The 16,366-nt window shown below is 43.2% G+C and overlaps 1 protein-coding gene across 1 annotated transcript in view; it reads right to left on the minus strand.

The window, feature by feature from the left end:
- The window catches only part of NKD1 (NKD inhibitor of WNT signaling pathway 1), a 110,325-nt gene that overhangs the window by 28,317 nt on the left and 65,642 nt on the right, over positions 1-16,366 (minus strand). The window contains exon 4 of the mRNA XM_054269319.1: positions 13,557-13,614. Coding sequence (XP_054125294.1) covers positions 13,557-13,614 — 58 coding nt within the window. The remainder of the gene's footprint in view (positions 1-13,556; positions 13,615-16,366) is intronic.

A 16,366-nucleotide genomic window follows, 5' to 3' on the forward strand; every position in this document is an offset into this window, starting at 1 on the left:
TGTCCATTTTATGTCCAGTGGGACAAGTCAAAACCAACTCAGAGGGAGCTGTACTAGCAGCGCCTCCTACCAATGTGGGATGGGTATTTCAACCTGAAAATACGGAGAGAACCCATGCTCTATTTCATGGTTTCTTGTTGACAGTCAGAACACAAATTAAAGACTCAACTGCAAACCATAAGGGAAAAGAAGTCACAATGTCACAAGACCTACTGCCAGCACCTGACCAGGAGCAGACAGAGCAGAGGGACAGTGACTCAGACCTTGTGGCAGCTTGCAAAAAAAAAGTAAAAAAGAAAACCCAACCAAACCAGACCAAACCCTAACAAAAATAGACAACCAAAATATGTTTTAAATATTCAGGCATGGTTCTAACTGACAAGACACGACTAGGACAGTGAGGAATGGCTAAACTGAAATTCACTCCGAAATTCAGAGAACAGTTTCTCTCCCGAATAATAGGTAGTCAAACTCACAGGTCTGTGCAACATCACCTTCCTTAAAGGTTCAATTCCTTTTGCCAATCCCAATAATTTGACATTTCTAAGTAGAAGTACTTCCAAACATTGATGCAGATTCACAGGTTTCTATCTAAGTCTGGCTTTTTTGGTTTGGTGTTTTGGGTTTTTTTCCCCTATTATGTTGGGGAGAGGGGGGTGCATTTTTTACTATTTCCTTACAAGAAAGGTTTTGTACTAAAGATGCAGATACAAAAGACAATATGGTTTCTCTCTGCTAGCTAGGGTGTAACTCATACATGCATAAACACTAAACCTAGATTTCCCACACTCTATCTGGAGTGAGTTTGCTGAAAGGAAGGAGTTTGCTGAATTTTGCCAGATTATGATTCCCTTTTCCAATTAGTTCCCCAACTTGCTGTATTTCATCAACAGAAACTGCCAGATTAAATGCCTTACTTGACCATCTTCACCCAAAACACTTTCATGTTCAGTTCTCAAGCTTCAAAATACCTTTTGGATGAAGATCAGACAGCACTAAACAGAATTACTAATTAATTAAGCAAAGTTAAATTTTAAACACTGTTTGTTGTGTTAGCCAAAAGCCTGAACAGAACAGTCCTTTTTTTTTCCTTCCTCATTGGAGATCAAAGAAGATAATTTCTCATTCCCCACCCCTAGTTAAAAAAAAAAAAAAAGATGATGAAAGCAGGGAAGAATCTCCATAAACTTTGGTCAGAATAGCTCAGGATGATACCTGTAGAAGCAAGATTTTGTTTGATCAGTGGACATATCCAAACCCACATGAACAGAATGCAATCTGTTGTATCATTTACATGGTAAGTGTTCCTTAAGTGAAAACTGTCAGTGTCATATGGACCACTTACCACTTCCTTACAGCGCTGTGTGTCCCAGGGCTCTGAATGGGGCTGTGAAGTGTTGAATTCAGCTACTGAACATGGACAGATGGAGACATCAACCGATCACTTGCGACTTAAAACAAAAGAAAAAATACCTCTCTTCTCTAAAGATGGTCCTACACTGATTTTAGTTAGAACTTGGTAACAATTTTGCTTTTTAAAAATCCATTCTCATTGTAAGTTGCAGACATGCAGATTCATATAGAATTTTCTATCTTACATTTCCTTTGCCTTTGTCTCTTTGGATTTTTTTCCCCCTGAGATTCACAAGGAAAGGAAAAGAAGAAAAGAACCAGCCCCTGCATAACCCTTTATTCAAATGAAGACTGAGTAGGTAATGTTATTAATAATGCAGTCTTTGATATTAACTTGCTCCCATCTAACTTGGTTGCTCAATAAGAAAAATGTGTTTCCACCACCTTTGCTGTGATAACAGGGCCTCTGAAGGTATCTGAATTGTAATTTTCAATTCCTCAGAATTGCTTCCCATGAGGATGAATGTCACTCTGACCCTCACAGCACTAACCTGTTACAGAGAGCAGTGCTGTTGACCTATGGCTGTAACATTATTTTGGTTTTGATGCATTGTTACAGATCTGACAACTCTTTAATAGTTAATAGTTAAAATTCAGTAGCAGGTTCAGTATTCCCATCCTCACAGCCATTCCCATATTACTCTAGGTGGGGGGAGGAGAATGGAGACTGATCCACAAACAAGAGAAAAGCGTTACTGTGATTAATATCAGTAGTCCAGCATATACATGTGCACATGTCTCTTTCCCTTTTCATATTTCTGCATAGGTGAGGAATAGTACTGAGATAATACATCACATACTGCTAAACATGCAGAGAAATAAATTTTATCAAGGCTTGACCCAACCACCTGAAGTCTGAAGAGTACACAGGATCTCATCAGAGAAACAATTCCCACAGAGCAAAGGGAGGAATCTGCTCACCACTGAGCCTAAGGACCTCAGCCACAGATGGAAGCCCACATACTGCTCAAACACAGAAAAAGAGATGGTTTGGAGCATCATTTGCAACACCCTTGCAGGAGGAGCCAGCCCTTCCTGCTGCTCCAGAGAGCCCAAGTCTTTGCTACTCAAGATTCAGCTTCCCACTCTGAGCCATCCCTCAGGTGGAAGATCCTGTGATGTTCCCCTAGACACTGTCACTGTGAATTTACCTTCAGATGTAGCATCTTGGAATCTGGGCAGCAGGGAGATGTGCTAGAGGGGCTGGCAGCTGTCCCTGCAGGGCAGCTCCCAGGGAGCAGATTGGTCTGAACCCCATCTGCCAACCATCTCCTACCACACCTGGATGGCTCCACTCTCTTCAAAGCCTCCTTGAAATACCAAAACAAGGGTCTGCAGCACCACACTTCAGCTTTATGCCTCCACATCCTTAGGATGGACTGTAACTCCCTCCTAAAAATATCTTCCATGCACAGAGTCCAGGGCTGCCTTGGCTCCCCCCAGCAGCTCCCGTGCCAGCACGGAGCCCTGAGTGCAGCCCTGGCTGCCAGGCACAGAAATGCTCTCCACTCCTCCAGGGCCCTCTCAAAATTCCTTGGGTAGTGGCTCTTTTACTTCTGGATATTTCAGGCTACAATTACTATTCCTTTCCTCTCTTTCTGTTACCTTTACAGTTTTAAATCCTTTTTGGTGCAAAGTTGAGAACTCTGGATGACGTATTTTATTGGTAAAAGGACCTGGATTGCTGGATCGGATTTATAAAGCAAGAAAAAACTGATTGCTGGTAGTTTTGGGTTGGTTTCTTTTTTGTTTTTTTTTTTTTTTTTTTGTAGACTGGGGGTTGGGACTTTCCATCTAACAAGAGCAGCTGGACTCCAAGCTCTTTCAAGAGCAGAAATGTTGCTTCAGGTTCATTTCCACAACCCCACAGCGCTGCATTTATTATTTGCTTTTACTCACAAACTAGTTGTGGTTACAAAAAAAAGCTTGTCTTCCAAACAAATGACATTTTATCTCTTGCTCCACAGGAGAATAAGGTTGACTGCTACTTGTGCTTTGAGGTTTGGATATGATTGAGATGAAACATCTGTTAAGAAAAAAGGTGTGGGGGGACTTTTTTCTGCTAAAAATATCATGCCTTTTTTTTTCCACCAAACTTGAAACATGTGATGAAATTCAACTTTTAAAATATAACCCTGGAGCTACTTGAAACTATAAAAGTCTCCTCAGTATCTGAGGCAAGTCAGAATTTCCACTGTTCAAGCTGGGCTTTTATGAAGAGCAGACTTTAGAAAAACCTGTAATCTGTCTAGGTAACAAAGGGCACTTGTTCTGCCTGGTGAGGTAAAACTTTGGGTTTCTGTAGCTACTGCAGCAGAAGTGGAGTTGAAACACACAAAAGCACCCTGATACACACTTTGAATTTGGAACAGCAACTGGCAAAGCAACATGCTTGTCATGGCAATGGCCCCCACAGCTCTGCATCCACAGTGCTTGCAAGGCACAGCTCCGCACAGCTCTGCAAGCCCAGTGCTTGCAAGGCTCGGAGCATTGCTGGGGCTGAGCTCACCCAGCACAGGGCTCAGGCTCTGTCTAACTCTGCATCCATCAGGCAGGCCATCTGGATGGGACAACTGCTCCTAAACTCAGCCCCAGAAATGCAAGAATCCATTCAATCCTGTCATAATGTGCGTCCACACGTGAGACACTCCAAGACATGAAATCCCTACGGGCAGGAGAGAAGGGCCTTGACAAAATCATACACAAACAAAAACCTTCTGCAGAAAGCTACCAAACCCCAGCAAAGGCAGCACTCAACCTCAGCTGCCTGGCTCTGCCACAGGTCAGTGAAACACAGGAAAACTTAAAACATCAGGAATATTTGGCAGTTGCAGCAGGACATATTGTCTATTAAATGCAGTGTTCAAGGTTTCTAAAAATGAGTGCAGTGTTTCATGTAAAGGCAAGGGATCTGAAACATATATGTTGTCTTCTGAAATAACAAAGGCCAAAACTTCTTTCAATTATAAGTGCAAAAAACTGGAATAATTCTAGGAACACCAGCATGAGAGTGTTATCTAGTCCAAAATCTTTGACTGGAAATATGCACTGGCTTCACATGGATTAAAAAAAATAGAAAAAAAGAAAAGACAGAGTCGCAAGAGAATCAGAGAAGAATGGCATTTTGAATCACTTTTCAAAAATATGTTTAATAAAACCTCCATGAACTGTGGTCAAAGCTACAAGAAAAATAACTGGTAATAATCGTTGCTGGGAAATTAAAAGTAGAAAAGGACCTTTGTTCAAGTAGAATAAATGAAACCACTGGTATTCATCATGTTTCCAGAGAGATTGTTTTCAAACTCCTGACTTGTTCCCATATTTCATTCTTTGTTCTTGGTGGAGGATGTCCTGGGGCAAAGCTGCAGTACATTATTACACTGCTGCCATGTACAGTAATGCAGCTTTATCTGAGCCCACAGACAGGGGCTGCTCTCTGACAGATGCAGCCTCTCCCCAGGCACAGCTGAGCTCACCCAGCAGTGCTGGGGCAGGAGGGCAGGACAGCCTGGGCAGGGCTGGGCAGGGTTCGCCAGCTGTGCCACAGCTTGAGCAGAGCTGTGCCCAGCCTGCCCTGCCCTCTGTGTGACAGTGACCCTGCCCAGCCTGACCAGCAGCCAGTGAGCCCAGAGCACTGCTCAGCCCTTCCCAGCTGCATGGACACACCACTGCCCAGCCCCATGGACACACCACTGCCCTGCCCTATGGACACACCACTGCCCAGCCCTATGGACACACCACTGCCCTGCCCTATGGACACACCACTGCCCAGCCCCATGGACACACCACTGCCCTGCCCCATGGACACAGCACTGCCCCAGCCCTATGGACACACCACTGCCCTGCCCTATGGACACACCACTGCCCTGCCCTATGGACACACCACTGCCCAGCCCCATGGACACACCACTGCCCAGCCCCATGGACACACCACTGCCCAACTCCATGGACACACCACTGCCCAGCCCTATGGACACACCACTGCCCTGCCCTATGGACACACCACTGCCCTGCCCTATGGACACAGCACTGCCCTGCCCTATGGACACACCACTGCCCAGCCCTATGGACACACCACTGCCCCAGCCCTATGGACACACCACTGCCCAGCCCCATGGACACACCACTGCCCCAACTCCATGGACACACCACTGCCCTGCCCTATGGACACACCACTGCCCAGCCCCATGGACACACCACTGCCCAGCCCTATGGACACACCACTGCCCCAGCCCTATGGACACACCACTGCCCAGCCCCATGGACACACCACTGCCCAGCCCTATGGACACACCACTGCCCCAGCCCTATGGACACACCACTGCCCTGCCCTATGGACACACCACTGCCCAGCCCCATGGACACACCACTGCCCAACTCCATGGACACACCACTGCCCAGCCCCATGGACACACCACTGCCCCTGCCCTATGGACACACCACTGCCCAGCCCCATGGACACACCACTGCCCCAGCCCTATGGACACACCACTGCCCTGCCCTATGGACACACCACTGCCCAGCCCCATGGACACACCACTGCCCCAACTCCATGGACACACCACTGCCCAGCCCCATGGACACACCACTGCCCCAGCCCTATGGACACACCATTGCCCCAGCCCTATGGACACAGCACTGCCCTGCCCTATGGACACACCACTGCCCAGCCCCATGGACACACCACTGCCCAACTCCATGGACACAGCACTGCGCAGCCCTATGGACACACCACTGCCCAGCCCTATGGACACACCACTGCCCAGCCCTATGGACACACCACTGCCCCAGCCCTATGGACACACCACAGGCCCCACCGCCCTGGCACCATTTCTCAGCCCTGCTGCCGGGAACCTTCCCTTGAGCTCCCCTCACTGAGTGAGCAGCCTGCTGGGAGCTGACAGCCCAACACCCACCAACATGCCTTGCTCACCTCTGGGGTGCCAAAGGCAAGCCCAAGAGCCCTCCTGCCTTCTATGACATTTCCCTGAGCTACACCCTTTTGGCCCTCCATTCTTCTGCTTCCCACACGCAGGCTCGTGGTCTGGCTCACATGCTACAAGAGAAGCAGCTTGAGAGATCTGTAGATGTAGATTTACCAACAAGTGATTTTTTTGCCTCCTACCAAACTAGTTCATGACTACCCCAGAGCTGAGAATAAAAGAATATTCTTATTATTAATTGATTATTTTAAAATGACCATTCAGGAAGAGCATTAGCTGCTCCACAGCAGAAGGAAAAGTTGCCAGTCTTAGGTAGATGGAAAGAACATGGAAAACCAATATTATTATAAATACTATGCACATAATATTATTTTAAAGCTTTTCATATTTAAGATATTCATTAAGGATCAACTCTTTGCTTTTTCTGAGGTGCTTGTTCACTTCCCTATTAACATTTGGCTTTCTTCAGCTATCATAAACAATATAGACCACTTGTAAGTTTGGAAGGCTTTCTTGAGTACTGTACTTTGTAATTCTCTCTCTATCATATTTTAAGGGATCGACATGGTTGCAGAAAATCCCAAGCTTCATTCTTAGCCTTGCTATGGTGCTCCTGACCCAAACATGCAACTTGCCTGTGTTCAATGTAACAACTTTCCAGCTGTGTAGAGAGATCTGAACACAGAGATCAATGTGAAACTGCTATGATCTTCCCAGCCCAATGCAAAGAATTCTAACCCAGAACACACTCAAACCATGGACAAAACACATCATCTATCACAGGCTGTTGGGCAGCACCAGCAGGAGCTGGTGGGTGTCAGCTAAAGAGAGTGACATGCTCCATGCAGGGAACACGGGGAGGAGAGCACATGCTCTCCCCACAGCACCAGCTCAGTGAGGAGGAAAGCTCACCCTCTGAGGTGTCCTAACAGCCCACTTTTCACTGCCTTTCTGTGCTCTGCTTGCCAACATGGGTGGGAGCTGTTAGACACACTGCAAAGGTTCATTTGGAAACACCTGGAGACCACTAACTCATTACACACAGGCCATGGGCAACCCTTGGATGGCAACAGTCTTTCATCACTACTGACCTGGCTGCACTTGAAACAGCAGCTCCAGAAGTAAAAGCTTCTGATCCAAATACCAACCCCCCTCAACTGGAACAGCTAATGTTAAGAAACACTTGTACAATTTTATATTTTTTTAAATTTTTTCTTAAAAGTGCCTCATGCCGTAAGATTTTCCTCCCACTCATGGCAAGCAGCCTACCTGCTTCTTATAATTTCCTGGATCTGTGCACAACCACAGGAAAACTTCTGCTAATCCTACCAGTCTCATGTTCTTTGGTGACTTTTATTCTAACTGCCAAACTAAGCAGTTTTCTCTTGGCACTCTCCCCTGCTCCTTCCTCCCCACACCCCCACGTCCTTCGCTGCTCCTTCCAGCCCACAGTGCCCAGCTTAACAGCTGCCAGCCTCAGCAGGGACCTGCTGCTTGTCACACACTGCTGGCTGCTGCCAGCGGGTCACCCCCTGGCCAAAGACATCTTTCAGAGTTGTTCCATGTCATATTGAGTACTAGGAAAGGATACAGCAGAAACCTCTTGGGAGCTGAAAGAAAATACAGGCAGTGATCAGCAGCCTGAGGTGATCACATAGCATGTACTCAGGCACAGCAAAACTATGGTAAGTGCACAGGATTAGCAGCAAGTCCTTAAAAGGCAGAGCTCCCATCTAACATCCCAGAAGGCTGACCACAAGAGCACTTTTAAGGTAGAATTATTAACACGCTATTTGCAATGTCAGGGATAAATAGGTATTCTGTTTAAGAACCTGAGAGGGAAGGGACCATCATTTTCTAAAAAGCAGCAAGCCTGCATCAATGGTACCATACAGGTAATAACTGTGGTGCCAACATAAAGAAAATTTGCCTGTGTGCAAGATGCAATCTATGCCTTTTCTATAAATACACTGGAATGCCATGTATTTCAAATAGAAAAAATTATTTAAGCATTAGAAAAATAAGAACTATTATAATTGAAAGCATTAACTAGGGAGAACAATGTCATTTGAAATAGCTGCCTTTTATTACCTACTCACAGCTCAGCTTAGAACAATACATTAATTTATTAGAGTTAAGAGATTAACAAAGTATGGTAAAAAGTGTCACCCAGGCAAGTAGAAGATCAGCTAAAACTAACTAAAATGTTTGTTCAAGTTTTCATTTGCTGACAAGTTTATAACAATTTGGGCCCAAGTACCATACCTTACCATCTTTCCTCTGAGCTGACAACCCAACAAATATTCTTCCAATTACTAATTTTAGGGAAAACTCCAAGAACTAAAGCCTTCACCAAATCTTTCATGAATGGAGAGAGAGGAAAGGGAGTAATCTCACACATCAGCAGCCCCACTGTGGGGTGCACTGGGCAGGGATGCTCCCCCACGCCTCCCCTGCTGCTGCATCCCCCTGGAAGCCAACGTGTTCCCATCCCTGGGATGTCTGGGATCAGTTGGGAGGGGGAAGCACGTGCAGCTGGGGGGTCCAGGCAGGCTGTCAGAGCTGGGCATAAGATCAGCAGCCTTAAACAACCAGTTCATTCTTTGTTATTGGTCTCTTGTTTGCTTATCAGTTCTTATTAAAGTCAAAACTAACACAGCTCCTCATGCTGGAGCACTGCTAACCGCACCTCAGCTCCCACTCAGCCACAGATGCTGGGAAGGAAGATGTGCAGGACAGACTGCACACACCAGTAAAATGTTGGAAAACATATAACAATGTTAAGAATATAATGAATAACTTTTTTTTCTCTGCTGAATACAAAATGCTTTAATTGCAGGTTTAAAAATTACATAACAGCTTGTAAATATGTGAAAAGTGCAACAAGTAGCTCTTGTACAGATTTGCTAGGTTTTTTTTTCAGCAACAACATGTGCTTTGAACTCTGTTGGAGGGCTTTCTAATATTAATAGGCAAGAAGATGACCTGAATAATTTGTCCTTTCTGGTACCAGAACAGAGAACATCTTGCATCGAGGGCTTTAGATACATCTGGCTTAGGAAACATATATAAAAACTTGGGTTTGTTGATTCAGGCCAAGCTCTACCAGTACTTTCAGCAGGGCTTTGGATATCATGTTCAGATAAGGCACCAGGAAGGCTTGGACCTTCTCCAGTCTTCTGTTGAGAGAATAATAATCAAGACATCACCCTTGGCTGACAAATGAAACAGGGAACAGATTTGCTATCAGTGTAAGAGGCAGCTCCTCTGACAGCTACAGGACTAGATTGATCTCAAGAGATGCAAGATTTCTGATTAAGAGAAATACTTAGGTCATACTTTTCAAGAGAACAGTGACAAGAGAAATCACATTATTGCATAAATAACTGGGACAATAGGTTAGGCATCAAGGTGAAGCTCAAGCCTTCACTGTGAACTCCAAAAGGCAGCTGTATCCCACAGGGCTACAAAGAGCTTGTACTGGGACAAGAAGAAATCACCCCTTTGTACAATCAGTGTGCATCAGAGGACTGCATCAGGAGTTTCTTCCTGACCTGAACTTTCTGAAGTTTTTAAATGCTCAAGTGATAAGATGGAGAAACCCCAGTTCATTTCAGGAAGACATGGAGTGGCCAAGATAAGAAAGCTGTCCTGGTCTACAAGTTTTAGCTGCAAAAATTTCTAAAAGCGTCCAGGGAAAGGAGGTGAAAAAAGTTCTGGAGAACAAGAGCAGGACTCTCGAACAATTCATTAGAAGCTTACTTATGCCTAGGAGAGTTGAGAGAGAATGGGATGTCATTATTGAGCACTCAAATAGCAGATGTCTTTCTGAACCACCTGCTTATCTCCATGGCAGAAGAGTGACTTGCCATTTGACACTGCACTCAATTCCTGCCTGCCATTTTAGCTTCTCCATCGACACAAAATGGGAAACATCTCCTAATGTCTGTGCTAGTTTTTGCAACTTCTTCCAGAGCCAACCCCAGCCATTCAGTTCTGATAACTCATTAGTCTAGCTAGGGACCAGGAAGGGAAAATGGGAGCTCCTTTATATGTGAAGGGTGATGAAGCATCTCCTTGCTGTGCAGAAACTGGGGGAAAAGGAAGTTTGAGCACGAGACACTCCTACACGGCCACAGCAGATTGCACAAGCACTCCAAGTCTGCCAAGTGGAAGGCTCTGAAATGCACTTGGAAATCACCTGGAATGCAAGATGCGAACAAATCCACTGAAGAATCTATATCCAGCATGCCCAATTGTTGTGTTATTAATGAAAGAGGAAGAAGGAAAACAGAGCAAGAGTAATATGAGACTGAGGTTTCCACTGGTGTCTCTTATCTAAGGAATAAGTCTCTCAACTGACCACATAAGAGAAAATCCAGAAATTTCAATTTAGCGACTTGCCCAGCAGCAGAATCAAAGGCAGGTGGTGGCTGTAACAGACAATGCTGGTCAAACCGTTTCTCTCTGCACAGCACTCAATAACAGAGTTGCTGCTATTGAGTTCTAACCTCTTGTCATGCAGCAACATTGAGTCAACAATCCGCTCTCATGGCTTAATGCTTTTGATGTTTACTTTGTTCTTTGTATAGTTCAAAAGAAAGCACTAATGCACCAGTCCTCTTACCAAATACAATCTTAATCCCAGAATCCCGAGCCTTTTGCTGTTGGCCAGTTAAGTCTGTTAAGACGAAAGGATTTGATCAAGCTTTACATAACAACACAGAAGTTAAATCCAGCAAAGAGAGTTCTTTTTATCTGTACTGCTCAGACAGCTAAGAGAGGGAAAAAAAAGGAGAAGGAAGGAAAAAAAAGGTAATGAACTTGGCTATGTAAAACAAAATAAGGAATTCAATTATTTCTCTTATTGCCACTTTGCCTTTTCAGTGAGAGTCTTTTAAAGAACTCAGATTTATTCTCCAATAAAGTTCCTGAGAGAGAAGGCTCTAACGTTCCCCTAAACAAGAACTGTGGAACTTGCTGTGCTTTTTTTGCAAATCTGAGAAATGTTTTCTTTTCATCCCTACCATGTATTTATGAAGAGAGAATACAGCTCACTGATGCATGGTATTTGCCATCGTTCTCTCTGAGCTTAGTCTAACCAACCATTTCCTGGGTTACAGATCCCTGTCTCTGAAGCTGTTGGTGATTTTGATGTTATCTCATGACACACAAGCATATATTCATGAAGCACATGTGTTACATCAGTACATACATGAAGATCATGAGGCAGCAAAATAGAGGCAGGACAACTACTTTAGATGGAAAGATCAATCTATGTTCGACAATATTAATTACATTTTCCCACAGAAACATTTCTATGCAGAAAAGAGGTACCACAGTTGCCATCTTGTACCTAAGAATTCAATCTGTGCCCTATCAAAGATCTCATATCTGTTTCAGCTTTACTTTATCTAATATCACAATTCTGTGCTAGTACTAGCACAATCATTAAAGTATGATGCAAGTACAAAGTTACACAAAAAGGATGCTTTAACACAATGATTGTTGTGTTATTTGATAATTATAAGACTTTCTATATCTGAATTAAACAGGAAGTGGTTAACACTGTCCCCAGCATGGAAAGCACAGCCGGAGATCTGAGAGCAGAAGGGATGAGGAGCAAGCTTTGACAACTTGCATGCATTGCCTGAGCACAGGGTGGGAACAGCCATGTCCCTCCCAGCTGGAAAGATGCCACAGACCAGCTCTTCCATGGTGACAGCACACAAAGGATCGACCACTGCCGGTATCTAAATCTGGTCTTCACTACCCAGCTACCTCATAACAAAGGAGACTCATCAGAAGCAATCATGTGAAACTGCTGAAAGACTGAAATTACAGTTACCTAAAAGGCTTTACATTCTAATAAAAAGAATCTTGCTGCTGACTAGTTCAAAAATATTACATATTGAACATTATGTTTGCTATGCAAGATAATGCCACACAATAAAGAAAAATAATTAGAGGCGAGGAAAGATAGAATGAGACAAAGAAAATGGAATTATTCACCTTGCTGACATTTAATATCCTGTCTGAGGTAGTTTCTCCTATCATTCTAAAATTAAAATCCTACCCTATATCCTAGTAAGGGAGAATTGGAAAACTGTGGTGAAGTTAAATACAAAACCACTCAACAAACACTGTCTCCATCATGGCAAGTATAGTTTGCCTTTGTGATTAACAGTAGCTTACAAGCACCAGCCAAAATTCCTGTTATGGCACATATGAGACATGCAGTCTTTGTAAACTACAGAGATGAGAGAAACTTGTAATCCAAGACTCACAGTGCATTAACACATTGCACAGGTAAGGAACTGGAAGGCAGACATTCCTAACAGAGAATCTTTCATGTTATACAAAAGCTAATACCAGAAACAAATGATTGGATTATAAAAGTATAGAAATTTCCAGCTTAAGCTTGACATGGTTCATTGCCCTAAATAAACTGGGCATACCGTTTCCAGCACTGTATAATATAAATGCAGCACACAGCCCATGCAACCTCTTGCTACACTAGAGAGTTTCTGAAGTGTCATTTCCTTGAAAGGAATGAGCAACAATTTAATCTCCTGCACTCAGAACCCCCATTGTCCCAGAAGCTCAAGGTACCCTGGATGTGTTCCCTGGCAGAACGCAGCATCCACGCTCGCAGGCACCAATGTCCTTCCCAGCACAACAGTGATTCCATCTCAACTGCCTGACCACAGAGGAGGAGATGAGATGGGAAGAGAAACGGTCTGAGGCAATAATGATTCCATTCATATTCCAGAAAAATGTGTTGAGTAAGAGTCTCCAGTCCTTACTAGAAATTAACGTGGAGTGGAGTTTCTAAGGCTGGTGGTTTGTGCAAGCCAGAAGGGAGTGCAGTGTCCCACACAATCAGAGCTAACAGTTTCACTCATCTGCCACCTCTGCCAGGGACAGTGACATCCATCACTCCTACAATGTCAGGAGAAGTACCTGGAGATGATGGTGAGACCCTGAATTAAAACACTTGGTCCCTGTGATTCAGCTGGGTGACTTTTACCAACACAACAGTAGCAGATACCTACTTCCATCTTAACAGTTTTTTCAGGCAAATGACACATCGGTAGATCAAGAACTGCACACTAAATATATGCATTCTTACACTTATTTATTCACTAACTTATTCCAATACTCCTTTATATTAACCAAAAAATGTAGTTCTTTAAATACCTTCTAGATGAAAGTGTTCATCACCAATAGTGTCTCTGTAGCCTTCCCCAGATAAATCCTGTTTGAAACAAAACAGAACAAATTAACTACAAATACACTACACAGGAAGTGTTGAGGTGTTAAAAATATGTATTTATTATTGCCAGAATTAATTTATAACATGAATGAAAACACAGAAACTGTTTTCCAGGAAAGTCAATCACGTTATTAGTGGTAGTCAATGCATTTGCTGCTATTTTACAATGCTCTGGACATACTTCTGGACAAAAATTTAGTGAAGATGAATTGACTACACAGAGGAAAGAAAAAAAAAGGATCATATTTAAATAATTTTAGAAAGTAAAATTTAGTCTTTCAATGCTCTTTCAATCAAGTAACATGAAAAAAACTCCAAATGGAAATGATAAGGGAGAAATAAGCCCTTCACTACCCACAGAGGAATGTCATCACTTGGTTCCACCAACAAACAGAAAACTTCCATATGCCAGAGGTCACCCAAGAAAAGCAGATAACAGATTCTGACAAGCTGCCTGAGCCTTCAGCTCTGAAATTAATGGAATTCTGTCAACCCCAGTATGTCTAGAACAATACAGAAGCAGATGCCATAGATATGCAGACAGACTTATCTCAGACCCAAAAACCATCTCTCCAGTGGTGCTGATGCAGTTATAAAGGGCATCAGGGGCATATGGAGCTAATCCCAGTTACAAACACTCTGAAGAGCATTCTCACTCTCCTATTAGCAAACCCTTCCAGCTCCATCACCCAGCCCAGCTGAATCACAAGCACTGGCAGCTTTCCTCACGTCCTGACTGCTCTCAGCCATTCCCAAGCTTTGGCAGCACCAGTGCCACCGACCTTACACTGCACTCCAGCTCCCTGGAGTCTCCCCAGACACCCTCTGCCTCTGATAAAGTTATGGTGACAAAGAAGGATTTGGGCCTAAAAAACTGGCATGCTGCACTCACAGCCATTCCAGCTGCATCTGCAAAAACAGACCGGCAGCACAGAGCCAGAACTCTCAGCATCAACCTGTGGGATGGAAGCTGACCTTGGAGAGCTTTTAGCAGAAGATAAGGATAAGGGAGTAACCCGTGAAAATTAATGTCTGGTTGGATTCATTAGCTTTATTGTTAAAGAATTTGATCATGATAAAGGCAGTTCACCTCTTTTTCTTGAAAAAGCTGGCAGAGTTCTTCACCTTCCACATGCCCAAATGTTATCCTTTGAGATTAGTTATAACAGAGTAACTAAGCCACAAAAGCATATCTTAGGAATTCTTCAGTATCAGTTTCTGCAGCAGCATGTTAAAATTTAGATTTCACTAACAATACTGGGATACCTAGCCCAGGAACCATGAAAATACTGCCTCTTCACAATCACATCCCCTGAAGTTAGACCTTGCAGGAGAAATGTCTCTGAGAAAGGCTGGCAAACTGGACTGAATGCTGGGATACAGCACAGCACAATGATGCTATAAAAGCTGACATTCTGGATTTATCTTTCCAGGTAGAAAATCACAAAAAACCTACTTTTGTTCCAGTACAAAAACTCTCTCTTTTCTGGGCTTGTGCTGATTAATATCAATCATTACCTTAAAAAGTATGGAAGGAAAAAACAATGAAAAGAATACACAAAATGTTGGCATGATGCATATTGCTGCAAGATGATGATCTTTTCAGGACCACCTAAAAGTTAGTACACATTTATTTGTTTCATCAAATTCCCCCATGTCACAATTTTCCATGAAGCTGTGAGAGCATACCTTGCCTGCTCCCATAGATAATGACACACAGAAGTGACTCTGCTCTCCCACAATGCTAAATACTGAATAATTGTTTCGTTTGGGGTTTTCTTGTGTTGGAATTCCCACTCTCCTTGGGGGGAAAAAAAACTATTTTCTGTATTTCTGATCAGCAACTACGCAATGGGTAGGTACTTGTGGTGTATCTCTGAGAACACCATCAGATGGTAGCTTTCACCTCCTAAAATTTTAGCTAGGCAAGCATTGCATCTGGATATCAAACATTGCCTGTTAAAATGCCATTAATCTCACGCTCTACAAAACTCACAAGTCATTAATTGTTGTGATTTTTCATATGTCAAAAGACATCACTTTAAAACAAGCATACATTTGTTGATGAAAAATGCACTATCAAGTAACTCAAAGGAAAACAGTGGAAGACAGGGAGTGTAAAACAGCAGAGTGAAGCATTAATATTCATTACACTAGCTGCCTTATTTCCTCACTTTTAATCATTACATGGGTCTTAAGCAAATATGTTTTAAATTCCAGTCTAGTTTCACTCCTTCTCTAGCTCCTAGTTATTTAAGTTAAAGTAGTAACTTAATGCAAGCAAATTTCCACTAAGTGTTTCTGCCTTAAACCAAATTATTATAAATTAACACATTCTAAAAAGTGTTTTTCATGCTGTTGAACCATAATATAACTGCTAGACAGCACATAAATTGACAATCCATCCTGAAACTGATGAGAGCATCGTTTGAACAGTTAGTGACACCTTTAAGCAGACTTCCTCAGCTCCCATTCAAAGGTATTTCTCTGTGGAAGATTCTGACACGTATTATCTTTGATAGACTGACATGTATCTGAGAAGGGTGTGGGCAACTCTTAAGATTTTGCAGTGAAAAAAATGCAGGAGAAAAAAAATATATACTCTCTCATTCATCTTATCATCATTAACTTTTCTGTCAAAAAAACTGCAAGAGAGTTACCCAAGTACTTTTAGCACCACTGAGAGAGATGTTGCATAAACATCTATCTCACCTGGATAAACACCAAAATGCAC

This window comes from Melozone crissalis, unplaced genomic scaffold (genome assembly GCF_028551555.1).
Source record: "Melozone crissalis strain CALT ecotype California unplaced genomic scaffold, PUWL_Pcris_2 ptg000007l_1, whole genome shotgun sequence".
Classification (NCBI taxonomy): Eukaryota; Metazoa; Chordata; class Aves; order Passeriformes; family Passerellidae; genus Melozone; species Melozone crissalis.